The following is a 27,786-nucleotide window of genomic DNA, read 5'->3' as shown; positions in this document are numbered from 1 at the left end:
CTCATCATCAGGAATCACTTTTCCATTTCCATTTGCAGTCAGATTACATGAGCACAGGTCTCTAAATCAGATTACATGAGTAGAGGTGTATAAATCAGATTACATGAGCACAGGTCTGTAAATCAGATTACATGAGTAGAGGTGTATAAATCAGATTACATGAGCAGAGGTCTGTAAATCAGATTACATGAGTAGAGGTGTATAAATCAGATTACATGAGTAGAGGTGTATGAATCAGATTACATGAGTACAGGTGTATAAATCAGATTACACGAGCAGAGGTTTGAAAAGACTGAAAATGTAAAGATTCATTAATGATTATACATTTTTTAAAATTGTAATATTCATTTTACTTTTCTCATTCAGGAAAACAGGGTCATATGGAACAAGTCGAGTCCCCTACAAGACCCCCAAATACACCTCCCCTTAACCCCCTACAAGACCCCCAAATACACCTCCCCTTAACCCCCTACAAGACCCCCAAATACACCTCCCCTTAACCCCCTACAAGACCCCCAAATACACCTCCCTTAACCCCCTACAAGACCCCCAAATACACCTCCCCTTAACCCCCTACAAGACCCCCAAATACACCTCCCCTTAACCCCCTACAAGACCCCCAAATACACCACCCTTAACCCCCTACAAGACCCCCAAATACACCTCCCCTTAACCCCCTACAAGACCCCCAAATACACCCGCCCTTAACCCCCTACAAGACCCCCAAAGACACCTCCCCTGAAACCCCTACAAGACCCCCAAATACACCTCCCCTTAACCCCCTACAAGACCCCCAAATACACCCTCCTTTACCCCCTACAAGACCCCCAAATACACCTCCCCTTAACCCCCTACAAGACCCCCAAATACACCCGCCGATAACCCCCTACAAGACCCCCAAATACACCTCCCCTTAACCCCCTACAAGACCCCCAAATACACCCTCCTTTACCCCCTACAAGACCCCCAAATACACCGCCTTACAAGACCCTCCCCTCGCCTCCCCTTACCCCCCCAACCATCCCTGCTCCACGCCAAAATAACACTCCTTCCCTCCCCACCAACCTCAAAAACTGCAACCGCACTTCAAGCAACAGTTTTAAGACTGAAAGAGAAACTCTCAGACTCACAACTGGGGGTGGGGGGGGGGCAGGAAGGGGTGCTGTGGATATAATATCTCTTCTCATTGGCTAGTCCAGGTCGTCGTTATGGCGATAGCAGTTCAGGTGGGTCAGAGCTGCAGTGGCACCCTATTCCCTATATAGTGCACTACTTTTGACCAGAGTCCTACGGACCCTGCGATAGACTAGCGTCCTGTCCAGGGGTTGTACTTGTATATCAAGCTGCCTCACGCTACAGAAACAGGAGATACGCTCCTGACCTACGGGCCATTCCGGCTCGGACAAGGCTACCATGAGCCCTGGTCAAAAGTAGTGCACTATATATAGGGAATAGGGTGCCATTTGGGACCACATCAATGTACAATGAGGGCCCCGGCTGCGTAGCTAACAGAGCTGTCCTGCCAGTTCCTGCACTGGGACGACTGGGCATAGTTCAGGAAGGAGAACTTCATCTCTGTTCCACTCTTCCTCAGCTCAGACACGGCCTGGAAAACACAACCAATCAAGTAAGACATCACATGACACGGGAGCAGTCAGTCAGACAGACATCACATGACACGGGAGCAGTCAGTCAGACATCACATGACACGGGAGCAGTTAGTCAGACAGACATCACATGACACGGGAGGAGTCAGTCAGACAGACATCACAAGACACGGGAGCAGTCAGTCAGACAGACATCACAAGACACGGGAGCAGTTCAGACATCACATGACACGGGAGCAGTCAGTCAGACAGACATCACATGACACGGGAGCAGTTCAGACATCACATGACACGGGAGCAGTCAGACAGACATCACATGACACGGGAGCAGTTAGTCAGACAGACATCACATGACACGGGAGCAGTTAGTCAGACAGACATCACAAGACACGGGAGCAGTCAGTCAGACAGACATCACGTGACACGGGAGGAGTCAGTCAGACAGACATCACAAGACACGGGAGCAGTCAGTCAGAAAGACATCACAAGACACGGGAGCAGTCAGTCAGACATCACATGACACGGGAGCAGTCAGTCAGTCAGACAGACATCACAAGACACGGGAGCAGTCAGTCAGACAGACATCGCATGACACGGGAGCAGTCAGTCAGACAGACATCGCATGACACGGGAGCAGTCAGTCAGACAGACATCACATGACACGGGAGCAGTCAGTCAGACAGACATCGCATGACACGGGAGCAGTCAGTCAGACAGACATCGCATGACACGGGAGCAGTCAGTCAGACAGACATCACATGACACGGGAGCAGTTAGTCAGACAGACATTCACATGACACGGGAGCAGTTAGTCAGACAGACATTCACATGACACGGGAGCAGTTCAGACAGACATCACATGACACGGGAGCAGTTCAGACAGACATCACATGACACGGGAGCAGTTCAGACAGACATTCACATGACACGGGAGCAGTTAGTTAGTCAGACAGACATTCACATGACACGGGAGCAGTTCAGACAGACATCACATGACACGGGAGCAGTTCAGACAGACATCACATGACACGGGAGCAGTTCGACAGACATCCCGACACAGACCTTTGTGCAAGAAGACCTGTTTAACAGAAGGTGTACTGTAGATGTCAGATTATCGTATGACTGATGCTATACTGATATGCTCGTAGTTGTACCCGCATGCTCATTGTTGTACCCGTATGCTCGTTGTTGTACCCGTATGCTCGTTGTTGTACCCGTATGCTCGTTGTTGTACCCGTATGCTCGTTGTTGTACCCGTATGCTCGTTGTTGTACCCGTATGCTCGTTGTACCCGTATGCTCATTGTTGTACCCGTATGCTCGTTGTTGTACCCGTATGCTCGTTGTTGTACCCGTATGCTCGTTGTTGTACCCGTATGTTCGTTGTTGTACCCGTATGTTCGTTGTTGTACCCGTATGTTCGTTGTTGTACCCGTATGCTCATTGTTGTACCCGTATGCTCGTTGTTGTACCCGTATGCTCATTGTTGTACCCGTATGCTCGTTGTTGTACCCGTATGTTCGTTGTTGTACCCGTATGCTCATTGTTGTACCCGTATGCTCATTGTTGTACCCGTATGCTCGTTGTTGTACCCGTATGCTCGTTGTTGTACCCGTATGCTCATTGTTGTACCCGTATGCTCATTGTTGTACCCGTATACTTGTTGTTGTACCCGTATGCTTGTTGTTGTACCCGTATGCTCGTTGTTGTACCCGTATGCTCATTGTTGTACCCGTATGCTCGTTGTTGTACCCGTATGCTCGTTGTTGTACCCGTATGCTCATTGTTGTACGACTCACATTAAGCAGCACTCCAATAGGATGACGTCCACAGATGGTGTTGTGGTATTTCTTCAAGTAGTTGGTGAAGGACATGGGGTCCAGTGTTTCTATAATGCCCATACCCTGGAGAGACAAGAGAGAGGGGTTTAGAACCCAGTCTGATACCCCTGACAGTTAACTATATAACCCTAACCCTGGAGAAACAAGAGAGAGGGGTTTAGAACCCAGTCTGATACCCCTAACAGTTAACTATATAACCCTAACCCTGGAGAGACAAGAGAGAGGGGTTTAGAACCCAGTCTGATACCCCTAACAGTTAACTATATAACCCTAACCCTGGAGAGACAAGAGAGAGGGGTTTAGAACCCAGTCTGATACCCCTAACAGTTAACTATATAACCCTAACCCTGGAGAGACAAGAGAGAGGGGTTTAGAACCCAGTCTGATACCCCTAACAGTTAACTATATAACCCTAACCCTGGAGAGACAAGAGAGAGGGGTTTAGAACCCAGTCTGATACCCCTAACAGTTAACTATATAACCCTAACCCTGGAGAGACAAGAGAGGGGTTTAGAACCCAGTCTGATACAGTTAACTATATAACCCTAACCCTGGAGAGACAAGAGAGAGGGGTTTAGAACCAAGTCTGATACAGTTAACTATATAACCCTAACCCTGGAGAGACAAGAGAGAGGGGTTTAGAACCCAGTCTGATACAGTTAACTATATAACCCTAACCCTGGAGAGAGAGGTGGTGATGTCTCAATTATATACATGGAAGGTTTCATGTTACAACTTAGTAAGAACTGAATATCAAAATGTGTTAACCATTTTATCAAGGTGTTCAATGGATCTGTGGATCTCTCCTTGAGCCTCGTCATAGTACGTGTAGCGGAACCGTTGACCTGTGGGAAGGAGGTAAAGACATTAAGTCAGGACCAACCGTGGAGGAGAGGGTGTTTTTTCAAGGAGACAGAACCATTGTTTCTATATTTAGAACCACTTTCACACGATTGTCCTGAAACAAACTGTGCTGGCTTTTCTTCTCACTTGTCCTGAAACAAACTTCTATTCACATGGCCTTTCCAGCAACGCTTCCAGCAACTACGGTGGATGGATGTATAACCAGACTAGCTCAACTCAGTAGTGTGAACAGCGTTTAATATATTGATCTCTACCAGTCCTGTTCAGTACGTACCCCAGTGGCAGAAATCAGAGGAGATGATGAACAAGTTGGAGGGATCAGCCAGATACCTGCTGAGCAGTTTCCCATAATCCTGTTCTTTAGACTCACTGAGGGCTCCCACCAGCACCGGGACAATGCTGAGCTCATCTTTATGACTGCAGTAGGAAAGGGAGACAACACATTACAAGTCTGTATGGGTGTGGTGCGCAAGGGGGCAGTTACCTGACCGAGATGGTAGAAGCTGTTACAGGGACTGAACACGTATAATAAACCAACCAAAGGTATCTGTATTAAACCCACCTAATAAAACAGTGTGTGTGTGTGTGTGTTAATTAAACCCACCAAATAAAATGGTGTGTGTGCGTGTTAATTAAACCCACCAAATTAAAAAGTTGTGTGTGTGTTAATTAAACCCATCAGTTTGGGTCTAGAATGTCTCCCGCTTTGAAGAGGGGGATGACTCCCATAGATTGGAAAGCTGCCGCAATCTCAGACGATACGAAAGAGAGGTTGAAAAGGCTAGTAATAGGGGTTGCAACAATTTCGGCAGATCATTTTAGAAAGAGAGGGTCCAGATTGTCTAGCCCAGCTGATTGGTAGGGGTCCAGATTTTGCAGCTCTTTCAGAACATCAGCTATCTGGATTTGGGTGAAGGAGAAATGTGTGGGGGCTTTGCGGAGGTTTGGGCGGGTTGCTGTGGAGGGTGCAGGGCTGTTGGCCGGGGTAGGGGTAGGGGTGGCCAGGTGGAAAGCATGGCCAGCCGTAGAGAAATGTTTATTGAAATTCTCAATTATAGTGGATTTAATCGGTGGTGACAGTGTTTCCTATCCTCAGTGCAGAGGGCAGCTGGGAGGAGGTGCTCTTATTCTCCATGGACTTTACAGTACCCCAAAACTTTTTTGAGTTTGTACTACAGGATGCAAATTTCTGTTTGATAAAGCTAGCCTTAGCTTTCCTAACTGCCTGTGTATATTGGTTCCTAACTTCCCTGAAAAGTTGCATATCGCGGGGGCTATTCAATGCTAATGCAGAACACCACAGGATGTTTTTGTGCTGGTCGAGGGCAGTCAGGTCTGGAGAGAACCAAGGACTATATCTGTTCCTGGTTCTACATTTTTTGAATGGGGCATGCTTATTTAAGATGGTGAGGAAGGCACTTTTAAAGAATAACCAGGCATCCTCTACTGATGGGATGAGGTCAATGAGAAAGGCCTGCTCGCTGAAGTTTTCAAGGGAACGTTTGACAGTGATGAGTGGAGGTCATTTGACCGCAGACCCGTAGCAGATGCAGGTAAAGAGGCAGTGATCGCTGAGATCCTGGTTGAAAACAGCAGAGGTATATTTGGAGGGCAGGTTGGTTAGGATGATATCTATGAGGGTGCCCGTGTTTACGGATTTGGGGTTGTACCTGGTAGGTTCATTGATAATTTGTGTGAGATCGAGGGAATCAAGCTTAGATTGTAAGATGGCCGGGGTGTTAAGCATGTCCCAGTTTATGTCACCTAACAGCACGAGCTCTGAAGACAGATAGGGGGCAATCAATTCACATATAGTGTCCAGGGCACAGCTGGGGGCTGAGGGTGGTCTATAGCAAGCGACAACGGTGAGAGACTTGTTTCTGGAAAGGGTGATTTTTAAAAGTAGGAGCTCAAATTGTTTGGGCACAGACCTGGATAGTAGGACAGAACTCTGCAGGAGATTGCAACTCCGCCCCCTTTGGCAGTTCTATCTTGTCAGAAAGTGTTATAGTTAGGGATGGAAATTTCAGGGTTTTTGGTGGTCTTCCTGAGCCAGGATTCAGTCACGGCTAGGATATCCGGGTTGGCAGAGTGTGCTAAATCAGTGAATAAAACAAACTTAGGCAGGAGGCTTCTAATGTTAACATGCATGAAACCAAGGCTTTTACGGTTACAAAAGTCAACAAATGAGAGCGCCTGGGGAATAGGAGTGGAGGTAGGCACTACAGGTCCTGGGTTAACCTCTACATCACCAGAGAAGGAGTAGGATAAGGGTACGGCTAAAGGCTAAAAGAACTGGTCATCTAGTACGTTCAGAGCAGAGAGTAAAAGGAGCAGGTTTCTGGGCACGATAGAATAGATTCATGGCATAATGTACAGACAAAGGTATGGTAGGAAGAGAGTACATTGGAGGTCAACCTAGGCATTGAGTGACGATGAGAGAGATATTAATATGGAGTTGGCCAAGAGCATTAGTGAGCTCTGGCGATTAGTCCTGGCTCACAGTCGGAGGTTCCAATTCATCCCAAAGGTGTCGATGGGGTTGCGGTCAGAGCTCTGTGCAGGCCAGTCAAGTTCTTCCACACCGATCCCGACAAACCATTTCTGCATGGACCTCGCTTTGTGCACGGGGGAATTGTCAAGCTGAAACAGGAAATGGCCTTCCCCAAAATGCTGCCACAAAGTTAGAAGCACAGAATCATCTAGAATGTAATTTTATGCTGTAGTGTTAAGATTGCCCTTCACTGGAACTAAGGGACCTAGTCCAAACCATGAAAAACAGACCATTATTCATCCTCCACCAAACTTTACAGTTGGCACTATGCATTGGGTCAGATAGCGTTCTCCTGGCATCCGCCAAACCCAGAATTATCCGTTGGACTGCCAGATGGTGAAGCGTGATTCATAGCGCCACAGAATGCGTTTCCGCTGCTCCAGAGTCCAATGGCGGCGAGCTTTACACCACTCCAGCCGATGATTGGCATTGAGCATGGTGATCTTAGGCTTGTGTGCTGCTGCTTGGCCATGGAAACCCATTTCATGAAACTCCCAACAAACAGTTATTGTGCTGACGTTGCTTCCAGAGGCAGTTTGGAACTCGGTAGTGAGTGTTACAACCAAGGATAGATGATTTCTATGCGCTACGTTCTTCAGCGGTCCGGTTCTGTGAGCTTGTGTGGCCTACCACTTCACGGCTGAGCCGTTGTTGCTCCTTGAAGTTTCCACTTCACAATAACAGCACTTACAGCTGACCAGGGCAGAAATTTGACGAAATAACTTGTTGGGAAGGTGGCATCCCATGACGGTGCCAAGTTGAAAGTCACTGAGCTCTTCAGTAAGGCCATTCTACTAGCAATGTTTGTCTATGGAGATTGCATGGTTGCGTGCCCAATTTTATACACCTGTCAGCAACGGTTGTGGCTGAAATAACAGAATCCACTAATTTGAAGGTGTGTCCACATACTTTTGGCCATATTGTGTATGCGTGTCTATTAAACCAACCTGATAAAAGGCGTGTCTATTAAGCCAACCTGAGATAAGGCGTGTCTATTAAACCAACCTGATATAAGGCGTGTCTATTAAGCCAACCTGATATAAGGCGTGTCTATTAAGCCAACCTGATATAAGGCGTGTCTATTAAGCCAACCTGATATAAGGCGTGTCTATTAAACAAACCTGATAAAAGGCGTGTCTATTAAGCCAACCTGATAAAAGGCGTGTCTATTAAACCAACCTGATAAAAGGCGTGTCTATTAAGCCAACCTGATAAAAGGCGTGTCTATTAAACCAACCTGATAAAAAGCGTGTCTATTAAACCAACCTGATAAAAGGCGTGTCTATTAAACCAACCTGATAAAAAGCGTGTCTATTAAACCAACCTGATAAAAGGCGTGTCTATTAAACCAACCTGATAAAAGGCGTGTCTATTAAACCAACCTGATAAAAAGGCATGTCTATTAAGCCAACCTGATATAAGGCGTGTCTATTAAACCAACCTGATAAAAAGGCATGTCTATTAAGCCAACCTGAGATAAGGCGTGTCTATTAAACCAACCTGATATAAGGCGTGTCTATTAAGCCAACCTGATATAAGGCGTGTCTATTAAGCCAACCTGATATAAGGCGTGTCTATTAAGCCAACCTGATATAAGGCGTGTCTATTAAACAAACCTGATAAAAGGCGTGTCTATTAAGCCAACCTGATAAAAGGCGTGTCTATTAAACCAACCTGATAAAAGGCGTGTCTATTAAGCCAACCTGATAAAAGGCGTGTCTATTAAACCAACCTGATAAAAGGCGTGTCTATTAAACCAACCTGATAAAAGGCGTGTCTATTAAACCAACCTGATAAAAAGCGTGTCTATTAAACCAACCTGATAAAAGGCGTGTCTATTAAACCAACCTGATAAAAGGCGTGTCTATTAAACCAACCTGATAAAAAGGCATGTCTATTAAGCCAACCTGATATAAGGCGTGTCTATTAAGCCAACCTGATAAAAGGCGTGTCTATTAAACCAACCTGATATAAGGCGTGTCTATTAAACCAACCTGATAAAAGGCGTGTCTATTAAACCAACCTGATAAAAGGCGTGTCTATTAAGCCAACCTGATAAAAGGCGTGTCTATTAAACCAACCTGATAAAAGGCGTGTCTATTAAACCAACCTGATAAAAGGCGTGTCTATTAAACCAACCTGATAAAAGGCGTGTCTATTAAGCCAACCTGATAAAAGGCGTGTCTATTAAGCCAACCTGATAAAAGGCGTGTCTATTAAACCAACCTGATAAAAGGCGTGTCTATTAAGCCAACCTGATAAAAGGCGTGTCTATTAAACCAACCTGATAAAAGGCGTGTCTATTAAGCCAACCTGATAAAAGGCGTGTCTATTAAGCCAACCTGATAAAAGGCGTGTCTATTAAACCAACCTGATAAAAGGCGTGTCTATTAAACCAACCTGATAAAAGGCGTGTCTATTAAGCCAACCTGACAAAAGGCGTGTCTATTAAACCAACCTGACAAAAGGCGTGTCTATTAAGCCAACCTGACAAAAGGCGTGTCTATTAAACCAACCTGATAAAAGGTGTGTCTATTAAACCAACCTGACAAAAGGTGTGTGTGTTCATACAGTGGGTCTATTAATTGAGCATGCAGGCCTTACTTCATTAGTAAACAACCAATCATACGGCATAGTAATGACTTAAACCGTCCTGCAACTGGGGGAGAGAGAGCGCCTAACAAAATGTCAACGCAAACCAGGCATGAATCCCTGCTGGCTCCCACCTCCACCAGGCAGACAGGCCAGGTCTGTTACTGTACTCTACTGATGGATGGCTAGTGATTATTGAAGCAGACGACATTTGACAGGTCCTTTTATCTGCAGTGTGTTACTCTGTCTTACCTCTCCATGGCTTTAGCAGTGTAAGGCAGATGCATTTCAATGCTGTGCTCATCCTCGTCTGTCTGGAGACTCATTCTCTCAAACATCCCAGTCTTCCAGAGGTCAGCATAGACTACAGAGGGAGAGAGAGGATTCAATATACACATTCATTATTACAGGCCAAGTGAGGTTAGAATTAGCATATTACAACGAGTCATTAGTTTAGACACTAGGGGTGTAACGGTACATTCATTTGTACTGAAGCGTTCTGTAACAGGGACCCGGGTTCGGTCCGCACTGTGAACACAAATGAATACATAAGAAGAACACTAGGCCTGTGGGCCACGACTACACTACTTTTCAAAAGTTTGGGGTCACTTAGAAATGTCCTTGGTTTTTTTTTAAAGGAAAAGCAAATTTTTTTGTCCATTAAAATAACATCAAATTGATCAGAAATACAGTGTAGACATTGTTAATGTTGTAAATGACTATTGTAGCTGGAAACGGCAGATTTTTTTATGGAATATCTACATAGGCGTACAGAGGCCCATTATCAGCAACCATCCCTCCTGTGTTCCAATGGCACATTGTGTTAGCTAATCCAAGTTTATCATTTTAAAAGGCTAATTGATCATTAGAAAACCCTTTTTGCAGGGGTAATGTAAAGTACCTCAGCCCCCTTTATGAGAGTCACAAGTGTACAGCTTTTTGTCTTTGTCAGAAGAACATTCCAACCTAAATGCACACATATTGCACTTTATTTCAGTGTTGTTGATGAGTAATCGTCTTTTCACAATCAGGAATACCAACACTTTGTATTTTCTTAAACTAAAATTAACTACAGTAACTTTTGGCATTTCATTTTCCCGCTGTACCGAAACTGAACCGTGATCCCAAAACCGCAATACATGCCCGGACCGTTAACCCAAACCGCAATACATACCCGGACCGGGATCCCAAACCGCAATACATACCCGGACCGGGATCCCAAAACCACAATACATACCCGGACCGTTAACCCAAACCGCAATACATACCCGGACCGGGATCCCAAACCGCAATACATACCCGGACCGGGATCCCAAACCGCAATACATGCCCGGACCGGGATCCCAAACCGCAATACATACCCGGACCGGGATCCCAAACCGCAATACATACCCGGACCGGGATCCCAAACCGCAATACATACCCGGACCGGGATCCCAAAACCGCAATACATACCCGGACCGTGATCCCAAACCGCAATACATACCCGGACCATATGTTTGATGAACCGTTCCACCCCTACTAGACACACTGCAGCTTGTTTGGAGATGGTTGGTCGACTGAGGACATTTACGTTTTCCCCCCCCACACGTGTCAAGCTTCACAGTTTAAAGCAAAATACACAGAAATATCAAAACAAGGTTCTTAGGAAAATTTGAAAATTACCCTTCTGGTCAATCCGGAGATTGCCGGGCGGTGTTTTTAAACCTCAGCAGAGGACAGGGCACAGAATGAATGAATGAATGAATGAATGAATGTATGTATGTATGTATGTATGTATGTATGTATGTATGTATGTATGTATGTATGTATACCTACCATTCTGGTCAATCCTGAGATCGTAGAGAGGTGTTTTATAAACCTCAGCAGAGGACAGGGCGCAGCGGGACAGAGGAACATGGTGAGACGGACCCAAGATGAACACCCTGCGACTACAGGGGGAAGAGAGGAGTCCGTCACCTCACTCTGTCACCTTTACCTCCCTGACTCACATTAGCATAGCAGCTCAGTGGACCCAGTCATCAGGCCACTAGTAGCCTCGGCCGAGCAGGCTTCGCTCACGCAGTTCCAAGGTGAGGCTGTGACAGAGGCTAGGCCAATACTGCTAACTACTCTCTGTCTGAGGTAACTAAGGGGCAGATAGTTCCTTCAGGGTGAAACAGGGCAGGCAGATCTAAGGTTTGATAAAGGAGGGAAAATGTAGAAACGAAAAAAACAAAAAAAAAACAATACATTTTAAAACATCTAAATTTCAAACTAATATTATGATACTTTACATGGAAATTAATTTGGTTACTGACAAAAGTTGTTTTATTTAGTAAAATTCCCTGAACATGTTTTATGTAACTAAAGGAGACATGTTAAATGACTTACGTGACAGAAGGATCTATTTGTTTGTAGGCGTGTGCAGCACAAGCACCGCAGTAGGAATACCCAGCATGCCTGAAAACACACATGTCCGTTAGCAGGAAATGACATCACGGCAGGCCACACACACCATTACAACTGGAATAATACAAAAACATGACATCCTTTGAGGATGTTTGACCTCCAACAATACAAAATATTTTAGTCATTCATAAACCGTTATCAAATCATATTACAGTGACTCTTGATGACCAAGATGAGGCCTTTTTCACACGAATATTATAGATATTATAACTATCAGTGGTGCTCACGGTGCTATGATGGCTCTAGCAGGGCCGATAGTGGATTGTGCTTGAGACAGCCAACCTTCTAGTTGTGTATTTAGCTGGGAGCCTGCAGAAAAGGGAAGAGGTGGGAAACAATTTTAAGAAAAACATTTCCCACGAAACGGTTCTTCTGCTGTACCCAATCACACTTATACAGAGCCTTCAGGAAGAATTCACACCCCTTGACTTTTTCCACATGTTGTTGTTGATGTTGTTGTTGTTGCATCCTGAATTTAAAATGGATTACATTGACATTGTGTCGATGGCTTACACACAATACCCCATAATGTCAAAGTCTAATTGTTTCATATATACACACACCGCACATAATCAAATCAAATCAAATTTTATTTGTGACATACACATGGTTAGCAGATGTTAATGCGAGTGTAGCGATGTAATACATGTAATACATGTAGTGATACATGTATTACATAAAGATGGAAAGATGCAGTAGATGATATAGAGTACAGTATATACATATACATATGAGATGAGTAATGTAGGGTATGTAAACATTATATTAAGTGGCATTGTTTAAAGTGGCTAGTGGTACATTTTTACATAATTTCCATCAATTCCCATTATTAAAGTGGCTGGAGTTGAGTCAGTATGTTGGCAGCGGCCGCTAAATGCATACATACATAAACTCAGCAAAAAAAGAAACGTCCCTTTTTCAGGACCCTATTTTTCAAAGACAGTTCGTGAAAATCTAAATAACTTCACAGATCTTCATTGTAAAGGGTTTAAACACTGTTTTCCATGCTTGTTCAATGAACCATAAACAATTAATGAACATGCACCTGTGGAACGGTCGTTAAGACACTAACAGCTTACAGACGGTAGGCAATTAAGGTCACAGTTATGAAAACTTAGGACACTAAAGAGGCCTTTCTACTGACTGAAAAACACGAAAAAAAAGATGCCCAGGGTCCCTGCTCACCTGTGTGAACGTGCCTTAGGCATGCTGCAAGGAGGCATGAGGACTGCAGATGTGGCCAGGGCAATAAACTGCAATATCCGTACTGTGAGACGCCTAAGACAGCGCTACAGGGAGACAGGACAGACAGCTGATCGTCCTCGCAGTGGCAGACCACATGTAACAACACCTGCACAGGATCGGTACATCCGAACATCACACCTGCGGGACAGGTACAGGATGGCAACAACAACTGCCAGAGTTACACCAGGAACGCACAATCCCTTCATCAGTGCTCAGACTGTCCGCAATAGGCTGAGAGAGGCTGGACTGAGGGCTTGTAGGCCTGTTGTAAGGCAGGTCCTCACCAGACATCACTGGCAACAACGTTGCCAATGGGCACAAACCCACCGTCGCTGGACCAGACAAGACTGGCAAAAAGTGCTCTTCACTGACAAGTCGCGGTTTTGTCTCACCAGGGGTGATGGTCGAATTTGCGTTTATCGTCGAAGGAATGAGTGTTACATCGAGGCCTGTACTCTGGAACGGGATCGATCTGTTCCATCAAGGTCTGGGGCAGTGTGTCACAGCATCATCGGACTGAGCTTGTTGTCATTGCAGGCAATCTCAACGCTGTGCGTTACAGGGAATACATCCTCCTCCCTCATGTGGTACCCTTCCTGCAGGCTCATCCTGACATGACCCTCCAGCATGACAATGCCACCAGCCATACTGCTTGTTCTGTGCGTGATTTCCTGCAAGACAGGAATGTCAGTGTTCTGCCATGGCCAGCGAAGAGCACGGATCTCAATCTCATTGAGCACGTCTGGGACCTGAATGTGCAAGTAGAGATACTGGGGTGCAAAGGAGCAAAGAAAATAAAAAATAACAATATGGGGATGAGGTAATTGGATGGGCTATTTACAGATGGGCTATGTACAGGTGCAGTGATCTGTGAGCTGCTCTGACAGCTGATGCTTAAAGCTAGTGAGGGAGATATGAGTCTCCAGCTTCAGTGATTTTTGCAATTCGTTCCAGTCATTGGCAGCAGAGAACTGGAAGGAAAGGCGGCCAAATTAGGAATTGGCATTGGGGGTGACCAGTGAGATGTACCTGCTGGAGCGCGTGCTACGGGTGGGTGCCACTATGTTGACCAGTGATCTGAGATAAGGCTGGGCTTTACCTAGCAAAAACTTATAGATGACCTGGAGCCAGTGGGTTTGGCGACGAGTATGAAGCGAGGGCCAGCCAACGAGAGTGTACATGTCGCAGTGGTGGATAGTATATGGGGCTTTGGTGACAAAACAGATGGCACTGTGGTAGACTGCATCCAATTTGCTGAGTAGAGTGTTGGAGGCTATTTTGTAAATTACATCAAAGAAGTCAAGGATCGGTAGGATAGTCAGTTTTACGAGGGTATGTTTGGCAGCATGAGTGAAGGATGCTTGTTGCGAAATAGAAAGCCGATTCTAGATTTAATTTTGGATTAGAGATGCTTAATGTGAGTCTGGAAGGAGAGTTTACAGTCTAACCAGACACCTAGGTATTTGTAATTGTCCACATATTCTAAGTCAGAACCGTCCAGAGTAGTGATGCTGGACGGGCGAGCAGGTGTGGGCAGCATGCATTTAGTTTTACTTGCATTTAAGAGCAGTTGGAGGCCACGGAAGGAGAGTTGTATGGCATTGAAGCTCGTCTGGAGGTTAGTTAACACCGTGTCCAAAGAAGGGCCAGAAGTATACAGAATGGTGTCGTCTGCGTAGAGGTGGATCAGAGAATCACCAGCAGCAAGAGCAACATCGTTGATATATACAGAGAAAAGAGTCCAAGAATTGAACCCTGTGGCACCCCCTTAGAGACTGCCAGAGGTCCGGACAACAAGTCTTCTGCTTTGACACACTGAACTGAGAAGTTTAATCCAATAATTTTAAAAGGCTAATTGATCATTAGAAAACCGTTTTGCAATTATGTTAGCACAGCTGAAAACTGTTGTTCTGATTAAAGAATCAATAAAACTGGCCTTCTTTAGACTAGTTGAGTATCTGGAGCATCAGCATTCGTGGCTTCGATTACAGGGTCAAAATGGCCAGAAACTCGTCAGTCTATTCTTGTTCTGAGAAATGAAGGCTATTCCATGCGAGAAATTGCCAAGAAACTGAAGATCTCGTACAACGCTGTGTACTACTCCCTTCACAGAACAGCGCAAACTGTCTCTAACCAGAATAGAAAGAGTGGGAGGCCCTGGTGCACAACTGAGCAAGAGAACAAGTACATTAGAGTGTCTAGTTTGAGAAACAGACGCCTCACAAGTCCTCAACTGGCAGCTTCATCAAATAGTACCCGCAAAACACCAGTCTCAACGTCAACAGTGAAGAGACGACTCCGGGATGCTGGCCTTCTAGGCAGAGTTGCAAAGAAAAAGCCATATCTCAGACTGGCCAATAAAAATAAAAGATAAAGATGGACAAAAGAACACAGACACTTGACAGAGGAACTCTGCCTGTAATAATACCTGCAATAATAACACTAATTACGTGTTTAATATGATTTTTGAATGACCATGTCATCAATTATCTGTAAGGTCCCTCAGTCGAGCAGTGAATTTCAAACACAGATTCAACCACAAGGACCAGGGAAGTTTTCCAATTCCTAACAAAGAAGGGCACCTATTGGTAAGATGGGTAAAAATAAATAAAAAAGGAGACATTGAATACCCCATTGAGCAAGGTGAAGTTTTTAATTACACTTTGGATGGTGTATCAATACATCCAGTCACTAACAAAGATAAAAGGTGTCCTTCCTAACTGAGTTGCCAGAGAGGAAGGAAACTGCTCAGGGATTTCACCATGAGGCAAACGGTGACATTTGTAAACAGTTATAGGAGTTTAATGGTTGTGATAGGAGAAAACTGAGGATGGATCAACCACATTGTAGTTACTCCACAAACCAAATCTAACTGACAGAGTGAAAAGAATGCCTGTATCCAATAAAAAATATTCCAAAACATGGAACCTTTAGCAACAAGGAACTAAAGTAATCCTGCAAAAAAAGTGGTATGTTTGGGGCAAATCGAATACAACACATTACGGAGTACCACGCTCCATATTTTCAAGCATAGTTGTGGCTGCACCATGTCACGGGTATGCTCGTAATCGTTAAGGACCTGGGAATTTTTCCAGGATAAAAAAAAATGGAATGAAGCTAAGCACAGGCAAAATCCTAGAGGAAAACCAGGTTCAGTCTGCTTTCCACCAGACGCTGGGAGGTTAATTCACCTTTCAGCAGAACAATAACCTAAACATAAGGCCAAATCTACACTGGAGTTGCTTAGCATGAAGCCAGTGAATGTTCCTGAGTGGCAGAGTTACAGTTTACTTAAATCTACTTGAAAATCTATGGCAAGACTTGAAAATTACTGTCTATCAATGATCAACAACCAATTTGACAGAGCTTGAAGAATTTAGAAAATAATAAAATGGGAAAATGTTGCACAATCCAGGTGTGAAAAGCTCTTAGACTTACCCAAAAAGACTCACAGCTGTAATCGCTGCCAAAAGTTACAAAGTATTGACCCAGGGGTGTGAATACTTATGAGATACTTCATTGTGAATAAAAATGTGCTAAAATTTCTAAAAACATGTTTTCACTATCGTTATGGGGTATTGCTTGTAGACGGTTGAGAAAAGATATATAAAAATGTCTTCATTTTTGAATTCAGGCTTAAAAACACATTTACAGTAAGTCAAGGGGTATGAATACTTTGAAGGCACTGTAACCATTAGTTAACTAGAGGCTAACAGAGGCTATGTTTTCTATTTAGAGTCCGCTCCCATCAATATCCGCAGCGGCATCAACGTCAAGCTCAGCACCAGGAAGTAATGCGAGTCACCTTAGCCAAATCTTTCCACGACGAGCGAATAAATATACTGGAGCTACGCATAGTGAGTGTTCTGTTGGGCGCGTCTACAATTCAACTCCAACTTTCTGCTGTAGTTGTTTTTGTATTATTTCTGAGCATGGAATCGCTTAGGTGATTGGTTCATGTAAGGCTTGAATAGGAGAAAAGGAGGTATTAGTAAAGAGGGGATGGTGTGGGTGACGGACTGGTGTCTGTTGGATGTGGGTGTTGTGTGTGTGAAGGTCAGTCAGTACACGCATGATATATTGACACGAGGGGGGGATGGGTGGATATAGTTCCTTGTTTGAGTGTGTATTGGTGGGGGAAAAAGTAGTAAAATGTTGGCTACTGTGTACAGACTAACCCTGCTGCTGATAACACCAGTTGTAGTACTACATGGTTTACTGTATTGGTTACACATCCTCATGATCAGTCTTCATGGTCTTTCCGGGACAATCAAATCTGCAAGAGGTCGACTATAGAACGCCTAGCATACTCACCACTGTATCTTGCTATAGATATTGCTAGCTGTTGTGTACAGCGAATTCGGGAAGTATTCAGACCCCTTGACTTTTTCCACATTTTGTTACGTTACAGCCTTATTCTAAAATATATTAAATAGACCCCCCCCCCATCAATCTGAACGCAATAAAACATAACGACAAAGCAAAAACTGTTTTTAGGGATTTTTTGCAAAAGTATTAAAAATAAAAATAAACTGAAATATGACATTTCCATAAGTATTCAGACACTTCACTCAGTACTTTGTTGAAGCACCTTTGGCAGCGATTACAGCCTTGAGTCTTCTTGGGTATGACGCTACAAGCTTGGCACACCTGATTTTTCATAATATTCTATTGTTTCCAGTTCTTGTCTGATATTATCTCCAATGTATCGTCTGTGTTAAAAAATAACTGTCTGATTAGGATGAATAATATCTGACAAAACCTTTTTAATTCTATGCGCTAAGCATGTTGCTAGGATTTTTGCATCACAACACTGAAGTGTAAAGGGCCTCCAATTTTGTAAATGGACTGAATCTTTATATGTACTTCTTGGATCCCGTTTCAGTAATATTTTTTTTTAATTTTTATTTATTATTATTATTATTATTTTTTTTTTAAATCAGGCCTTCTTGCTTACCATCTGATAATCTACCATTTATATATGAGTGGTTAACATGTTAATAAACGGCCCTCTGAGTACATAAAAAAAAAGTTGTGTATACTTCCACTGGTATGCCATCCAGGTCTGGAGTTTTCCCAACCTTAAAGACTTTAATTGCATCAAGAAGTTCCTCCTCTGTAATTTGGCCTTCACATGAGTCTTTCTGTACAGATGTTAATTTTTTTACATTATTAAATAGAAAACAAATCCTTAGAATTAACTTGTTGGTGGAGATGGAGGAGACGGAAATGAAAACATATGCTTAAAGTACTTTGCTTCCTCTTTCAAAATATTGTTCGGTGAATCATGAGTGACTCATTCTATCCAGTTCACTTTATTTTTTAAATAATATATTACACATGATCTTTCTTGAATAAGTTCCTCCATTCCTTTTTTGTTTCTCCTCTAATTTATTCTCTGCCTCTAAAGTACTCTGGTACCGTTTTTATTGCCGTCTGTCCTGTTAGTCCCTCTATTTCCTTTATTAACATGAACTCTTGACCTAAAATTGCTTTTGTTTTAAAAGACGAGTACGGAATTGCATGGCCTCTAAAAAGCACATTTAGTGTCCCATAAACTTTTTTTTTTTGTCAGAAAAAGTAAAACTATTCTGTCCTGGTTAAAAACAAGTTGGGAGAAATATATTTCACCGTCCTTTATCCACACAACTTAATCTAAACAATAGATATGATATCCCTTCTCTTTTAGCCAGATAAATACTGATAGTATTTCCTTATCTGCTAAGCCATTACAATTATAACTGGCTATACTTATTTCACCATAATACGATAAAGTTTCAATTATATTTATCATAATATGAGTGTCCATTTTGCTGTACCATGATATTTGAACTGCTATTAAGTAAACCTCCAATTGTTCTCCACTATTCCACCCGCTAAACCCCCCCCCCACAATCCCATGTTGTGTTGTCGTCCCAGTGACTGGCAGACCACCCATCCACCAGGAACAAAATGATGCAGGGAGTTGGTGTATAATTTTAACTTGTATTTCTTGGCAAGTAAAACGTGTTTTAATGAAACAGTAGATTAGTCTGTCAATATCGCAAATAAGTAGACATGGTTTTGTACTCAAGACAAAGTTGATTTACTCTGGAGACCAAGGTGAGTATGCAGGAACAATGACATATATACACAGTAGAAGAAAAATATACTACTAACACCTATAAAAAAAAATACTACAGTTCCAAAGGGAATACTGGCATGTACGCTGGCAGTCAGGAAGCATGTTCAGGAAGTGAATCATTTAATAAATGAAAACATAATACAAAACAAGAAATACAAACAACGCACAGACATGAAACAGAAACAATGACGCCTGGGGAAGGAACCAAAGGGAGTGACATGTATAGGGCAGGTAATCAGGGAGGTGATAGAGACCAGGTGAGTGTCATTATTTATGCGCTGATACACGTAACGATGGAGACACGTGAGCACCATAACGAGCAGCCTGGTGACCTAGAGGCAATGATCAGATAAATAAATATGCACTGATCAGATTAACAATGATGTTTGTACACGCACTGACCAAATTAAATGCACGACAGTAGACCTGTCCCGACTGCAATCAAAAGTTACAACTGACCACGGAGTAAAGACCCACCTGACCACGGAGTAAAGACCCACCTGGCCACGGAGTAAAGACCACCTGACCACGGAATAAAGACCCACCTGACCACGGAATAAAGACCCACCTGACCACGGAATAAAGACCCACCTGACCACGGAATAAACACCTACTGACCACAGAATAAAGACCCACTGAACACAGAATAAAGACCACGGTATAAAGACCCACTGCCACAGAATAAAGACCCACTGACCATGGAATAAAGACCAACTGACCACGGAATAAAGACCACGGTATAAAGACCCACTGACCACAGAATAAAGATCCACTGACCACGGTATAAAGACCCACTGACCACGGTATAAAGACCAACTGACCACGGAATAAAGACCCACTGACCATGGAATAAAGACCAACTGACCACGGAATAAAGACCAACTGACCACGGAACAAAGACCACGGTATAAAGACCCACTGACCACAGAATAAAGACCCACTGACCACAGAATAAAGACCCACTGACCACAGAATAAAGACCCACTGACCACAGAATAAAGACCCACTGACCACGGAATAAAGACCATCTGGAATAAAGACCATGGAATAAAGACCACGGAATAAAGACCCACTGACCACAGAATAAAGACCATGGAATAAAGACCACGGAATAAAGACCAAATGACCACAGAATAAAGACCAACTGAACATTGAATAAAGACCAAATGACCACAGAATAAAGACCAACTGAACATTGAATAAAGACAACGGAATAAAGACCTACCTGACCACGGAATAAAGACCCACTGAACACAGAATAAAGACCCACTGAACACAGAATAAAGACCATCTGGAATAAAGACCATGGAATAAAGACCAACTGACCATGGAATAAAGACCACGGTATAAAGACCCACTGACCACGGAATAAAGACCCACTGACCACAGAATAAAGACCCACTGACCACGGAATAAAGACCACAGAATAAAGACCCACTGACCATGGAATAAAGACCCACTGAACACAGAATAAAGACCACGGTATAAAGACCCACTGACCACGGAATAAAGACCCACTGACCACGGAATAAAGACCCACTGACCACGGAATAAAGACCCACTGACCACGGAATAAAGACCACAGAATAAAGACCATGTAATAAAAACCATGGAATAATGACCAACTGACCACGGAATAAAGACCACAGTATAAAGACCCACTGACCACAGAATAAAGACCCACTGACCACAGAATAAAGACCCACTGACCACAGAATAAAGACCCACTGACCACAGAATAAAGACCCACTGACCACAGAATAAAGACCACGGAATAAAGACCACTGACCACGGAATAAAGACCACTGACCACGGAATAAAGACCATCTGGAATAAAGACCATGGAATAATGACCATTGAATAAAGACCAACTGACCACGGAATAAAGACCACGGTATAAAGACCCACTGACCACGGAATAAAGACCCACTGACCACAGAATAAAGACCCACTGACCACAGAATAAAGACCCACTGACCACGGAATAAAGACCATGGAATAAAGACCCACTGACCACAGAATAAAGACCACGGAATAAAGACCCACTGACCACGGAATAAAGACCAAGGAATAAAGACCACGGAATAAAGACCCACTGACCACGGAACAAAGACCACGGTATAAAGACACACTGACCACAGAATAAAGACCCACTGACCACAGAATAAAGACCCACTGACCACAGAATAAAGACCCACTGACCACAGAATAAAGACCCACTGACCACAGAATAAAGACCCACTGACCACAGAATAAAGACCCACTACCACAGAATAAAGACCCACTGACCACAGAATAAAGACCCACTGACCACGGAATAAAGACCACTGACCACGGAATAAAGACCATGGAATAAAGACCCACTGACCACGGAATAAAGACCATGGAATAAAGACCCACTGACCACAGAATAAAGACCACGGAATAAAGACCCACTGACCACGGAATAAAGACCACGGAATAAAGACCCACTGACCACGGAACAAAGACCACGGTATAAAGACACACTGACCACAGAATAAAGACCCACTGACCACAGAATAAAGACACACTGACCACAGAATAAAGACCCACTGACCACAGAATAAAGACCCACTGACCACAGAATAAAGACCCACTACCACAGAATAAAGACCCACTGACCACAGAATAAAGACCCACTGACCACAGAATAAAGACCCACTGACCACAGAATAAAGACCCACTGACCACGGAATAAAGACCCACTGACCACGGAATAAAGACCATCTGGAATAAAGACCATGGAATAATGACCATTGAATAAAGACCAACTGACCACGGAATAAAGACCACGGAATAAAGACCCACTGACCACGGAATAAAGACCATGGAATAAAGACCCACTGACCACGGAATAAAGACCCACTGACCACGGAATAAAGACCATCTGGAATAATGACCATGGAATAATGACCATTGAATAAAGACCAACTGACCACGGAATAAAGACCACGGAATAAAGACCCACTGACCACGGAATAAAGACCACGGAATAAAGACCCACCTGACCACGGAATAAAGACCAAGGAATAAAGACCACGTAATAAAGACCATCTGGAATAAAGACCCACTGACCACAGAATAAAGACCACGGAATAAAGACCCACTGACCACAGAATAAAGACCCACTGACCACGGAATAAAGACCCACTGACCACAGAATAAAGACCCACTGACCACAGAATAAAGACTCACTGACCACGGAATAAAGACCACAGAATAAAGATCCACTGACCACAGAATAAAGATCCACTGACCACAGAATAAAGATCCACTGACCACAGAATAAAGATCCACTGACCACAGAATAAAGACCCACTGACCACGGAATAAAGACCATGGAACAAAGACCAACTCACCATGGAATAAAGACCATGGAACAAAGACCAAATGACCACAGAATAAAGACCATGGAACAAAGACCAACTGACCACGGAATAAAGACTAACTGACCACGGAATAAAGACCATGGAATAAAGACCGTGATCAATTATGTGAGCAGCTCTACACCACACGGGTCAGTATAACAAACGGTGATTTGACGTGTACTGGCATGATGTTACTGAGCTATATGACTGAGGAGTGTGTGTTTCGACACCCTTGCTCTATAGGGCACAGCTTAGTCTGTATGCAACAGCGCACTGGTTTACTGGGAGAAGAGAATTCCCCTACCCAAGAATGGTAAAGCACTGGTTCTAACAGCCGACCAATCAGCTTGCTGCCGACTCTTAGCAAACTTCTGGATAATTATTATTATTATTATTTTTTTTTTAATGGTGTTCAACCAGATGCAATGCTATTTCTCTGTAAACAAATTGACAGACTTACAGCATGTACTGCACTGATGATTGGGTGAAATACATTGATAATAAAATTGTGTGAGCTGTACTGTTAGATTTCAGTGCAGCCTTTGATATTATTGAACAACATAACCTGAAGGGATGAGATTAGGAAGTTAAAGGACGACATGTTGCTTACTGATTCAGATCATACGGAGACTGAAAATCAGGACCTCTGTCATGAAAACACCCCCCCACCACACCGGTCGCACTATTAAAAAAGGCCTTCCTCAATTGCGGAAAAGGACGACACTTCAGGCCCGAGGAGTGTGTTTCACAGATCTCATCTGCTACACTAATCCCTTCAAGATCTAGCAAGGTTAGTCATCAAAATAGAAAATACCGCGGTTTGGTGACCCACGCTTGTGTAATGAGATACTTGGCGGAGACCTGAAGATGTGTTAATTAGACAAGTCTCTTGCAAGAGTACTCATTTTAAAGGGGTAACGTGACTGACTGGGTTAAGAATGTTCGCCTACTGAGCTAAACCTAGGCATTGGTTCTGTCTCTTTCGAGGAGGTCAAAGGGTAACCGGTTCGCACCCAGTCAGTCAGCCACAAGATCAAAATTAATTAGGGAGTGTTATGGGGCTATGACAGGGCTATTCACACTCCCTTATAACGTGACTATAGAGGGGAACAGAAGGCTAAGAGAGTCTTAGCTTTTAGGAATGGGGTCATAACAGCGTATAGCCAAAACGGTTTAAACGCTAGAGCCAAATTCATTGGAAGAAAATATATGAAACTTTGAGAAACTTGAAATGATAGCTTGGAAACTCGAATCAAACAGTGAATGCAAAATGTACCATATTGAAACTGAATAAATATTGAATTACAAAATGTATTTACACATTTAAAACGGAATGCAGTGTTAATTCAATTCAGTTTCAAACCATGAAATACTAGTTCAATTGATGATTTAAAATTACTAAATTTGTGCATTTCCAAAAAATTAAATTCAAATTCAATATCCAAAAAATATTGAATTCAAATGCAGTTTCTGTTGTCACTGAAATTGCTCCATAAGGGGCTCTGTGTTGAAGCCACTGTGCCTCCATCTTGGTACTCCCTCACCATTGTGTTGAAGCCACTGTGCCTCCTCCATCTTGGTACTCCCTCACCATTGTGCCTCCATCTTGGTACTCCCTCACCATTGTATTGAAGCCACTGTGCCTCCATCTTGGTACTCCCTCACCATTGTGCCTCCATCTTGGTACTCCCTCACCAGTGTTGAAGCCACTGTGCCTCCATCTTGGTACTCCCTCACCATTGTGCCTCCATCTTGGTACTCCCTCACCATTGTGTTGAAGCCACAGTGCCTCCTCCATCTTGGTACTCCCTCACCATTGTGTTGAAGCCACTGTGCCTCCATCTTGGTACTCCCTCACCATTGTGTTGAAGCCACTGTGCCTCCATCTTGGTACTCCCTCACCATTGTATTGAAGCCACTGTGCCTCCATCTTGGTACTCCCTCACCATTGTATTGAAGCCACAGTGCCTCCATCTTGGTACTCCCTCACCATTGTGTTGAAGCCACTGTGCCTCCATCTTGGTACTCCCTCACCATTCTGTTGAAGCCACTGTGCCTCCATCTTGGTACTCCCTCACCATTCTGTTGAAGCCACAGTGCCTCCATCTTGGTACTCCCTCACCATTCTGATGAAGCCACTGTGCCTCCATCTTGGTACTCCCTCACCATTGTGTTGAAGCCACAGAGCCTCCATCTTGGTACTCCCTCACCATTGTGCCTCCATCTTGGTACTCCCTCACCATTGTGCCTCCATCTTGGTACTCCCTCACCATTCTGTTGAAGCCACTGTGCCTCCATCTTGGTACTCCCTCACCATTGTGTTGAAGCCACAGTGCCTCCATCTTGGTACTCCCTCACCATTGTGTTGAAGCCACTGTGCCTCCATCTTGGTACTCCCTCACCATTGTGTTGAAGCCACTGTGCCTCCATCTTGGTACTCCCTCACCATTGTGTTGAAGCCACTGTGCCTCCATCTTGGTACTCCCTCACCAATGTGTTGAAGCCACTGTGCCTCCATCTTGGTACTCCCTCACCATTGTATTGAAGCCACTGTGCCTCCATCTTGGTACTCCCTCACCATTGTATTGAAGCCACAGTGCCTCCATCTTGGTACTCCCTCACCATTGTGTTGAAGCCACTGTGCCTCCATCTTGGTACTCCCTCACCATTGTGTTGAAGCCACAGTGCCTCCTCCATCTTGGTACTCCCTCACCATTGTGTTGAAGCCACAGTGCCTCCATCTTGGTACTCCCTCACCATTCTGTTGAAGCCACAGTGCCTCCATTTTGGAAACTCCTCAATTGTAAAGAAATATTTTGGTAGCTATAGAAACGCATTAATGTATTGTCTACATTTGTTTTGACAAATGCATTATATTACAGACACATTATTGCATACGTGTACATGTATCTGTAAATAAAATACAAACAAAAAAAGTATAATAACATTTTCCTAAAGTATAATTTGAGATAATTAATGCTACTGTCCCCACTACAACAAAATTACTTAACAATATGAGATTTTGTCCTTGAAACCTTTAATTGAAATACTGTAGAATTCCATTCATTTCAATGAAGGACTGCTCCTACTGGGGAGTACCAATATGGCCGACCAGTGGCTTCAAAGCCTCTCACTGGCCAATACGTAGCATCAGCAATCTAAGGTTTATATGACCAGGCCATTACATCTCGCCAGGACAGAAAAAAAGACAAGAAAAAAAACATTGCAGGTTTTGTTGCTCTCAACCAACTGATAGAGAGCGCGGCCTGTTCTTTCCTCACTGCTATCCTACTCAATTAGCCAGCCAGCTAGCAACCCATCTATACTGAATAAAAATATAAACGCAATATATAAAAAGTGTTGGTTTCATGAGCTGAAATAAAGGATCTCAGAAATGTTCCATATGCACAAAAAGCTTACTTACCTCAAATTGTGCACATTTTTGTTTACATCCCTGTTAGTGAGCATTTCTCCTTTGCCAAGATAGTCAATCCACCTGACAGGTGTGGCATATCAAGAAGTTGATTAAATAACGATCATTACACAGGTGCACCTTGTGCTGGGGACAATAAAAGGCCACTAAAAATGTGCAGTTATGTCAATGCCACAGATGTCTCCAGTTGAGGGAGCGTGTAATTGAAATGCTGACTGCAGGATTGTGCACCAGAGCTGTTGCCAGAGAATGTTAATTTCTCTACCATAAGCCGCTTCCGTGATTTTAGAGAATTTAGCTGTACGTCCAACCTGCCTCACAACCGCAGACCACGCGTAACCATGCCAGCCAGCGTCTGAGACCAGCCACTCGGACAGCTGATGAAACTGAGTAGTATTTCTGTGTCTGTAATAAAGCCCTTTTGTGGGGGAAAACTAATTCTGATTGGCTGGGCCTGGCTCCACAGTGGGTGGGCCTATGCCCTCCTAGGCCCAACCATGGCTGCGTCCCTACCCAGTCATGTGAAATCCATAGATTAGGACATGAATGTATTTCAATTGATTAATTCCCTTATATGAAGTGTAACTCTGTAAAATCATTTAAATTGTTTATATTTTGTTCAGTATAGCTACTTTCCAGGACACCAGCCCAGAGAGCATAGTCTGCAGCTAGGTAGGCTTGCTATAGTAACCCTGCTAACTAGGTACTACCCCTCACATTAGCCCCAGAAAGACAGGTCTGTAGCTAGTTAGCTAGCAAGGTTAGCTAACCCAGCTAACAACTTCCCTGGACAACAACCCAAACATTAGAGACGAGTCTGCTAGCTAGCTTGGTTAGATAACCCTGCTAGCAACTTCTCTGGACAACAACCCAAACATTAGAGACCAGTCTGCTAGCTAGCTAGCTTGGTTAGATAACCCTGCTAGCTAGCTAACCCTGGTCTCTGGCCCATTCCCCGGTTCAGTTCTATACCTGAGGCGGCGTACCAACTGCCAGCGTGACTTGCTTCTCTGCACACTGTTCGGTTGGACATCTTAACTCCCGAGCTGCCTATCTTGGTAAACCCGGAACCTTGTCAGGTAGAAAAAGTAAAAACTCGGGGGGGAAAAGAACTGGCCAGAAAGAAACCACCAACAAAAACAAACGTCGACTAAGACAAAGAAGGAATGCAAAAAAATAGGAAGTTAGCCAGCCAGCTAACGTTAGATGAAAATACTGAGAAAAGTGAGTCTGTTTGATAGTTAGCCAGCAGGCTACTTTAAAATACAATATTTTTTAAACGATAACTACGGATGAACAAAAGCTCAATGCAGTGTCAGTTGGTTGCCATAAATAACACCATTGACTTGACTAAAACCGGTGTGACATAAATCGGGATAGCTAGTAGCTACTGTGCATCAGATTCTTTTTACGCCTGCTGCTTTCGTTAGGTTAGTGGATCCGAATCGAAGTAACTAACAACCAGCCATTGGCCGGCAGCATATTTTAGTGTACACGGATTCGTAGCTTCTTGATGGCAGGTAAAGGGCGTTGTTAAACGTTTTCTAAAAATGACATAAGGCGGCGTGGATTGGCTGCTCGAAGAGCATACAGAGAAACGATTCGTTAAAAAAATATTGTTAGGCGTGGCTATGACCCAGCTGTAGAAAGAGTCGGTTCAACGGCACGCAAATATGATATATTTCTT

The 27,786-nt window shown here is 43.7% G+C and overlaps 1 protein-coding gene across 1 annotated transcript; it reads right to left on the bottom strand.

Moving 5' to 3' along the window:
* Window positions 1-970: 970 nt before the first annotated feature.
* memo1 (mediator of cell motility 1) lies at window positions 971-27,612 on the bottom strand. Its single transcript, XM_071391322.1, has 9 exons — window positions 27,072-27,612; window positions 12,136-12,217; window positions 11,831-11,899; window positions 11,276-11,388; window positions 9,710-9,821; window positions 4,586-4,728; window positions 4,216-4,292; window positions 3,406-3,510; window positions 971-1,606 (listed from the first exon to the last, which is right to left on the bottom strand). The coding sequence occupies exons 1-9, from the start codon at window positions 27,130-27,132 to the stop codon at window positions 1,475-1,477; spliced, it is 894 nt and encodes a 297-aa protein (XP_071247423.1). The 5' UTR covers window positions 27,133-27,612; the 3' UTR covers window positions 971-1,474.
* Between the last annotated feature and the right edge of the window lie 174 nt (window positions 27,613-27,786).

This window comes from Salvelinus alpinus, chromosome 3, assembly GCF_045679555.1.
Source record: "Salvelinus alpinus chromosome 3, SLU_Salpinus.1, whole genome shotgun sequence".
Taxonomy (NCBI): Eukaryota; Metazoa; Chordata; class Actinopteri; order Salmoniformes; family Salmonidae; genus Salvelinus; species Salvelinus alpinus.
This window is presented reverse-complemented; position numbering and strand designations above follow the sequence as displayed.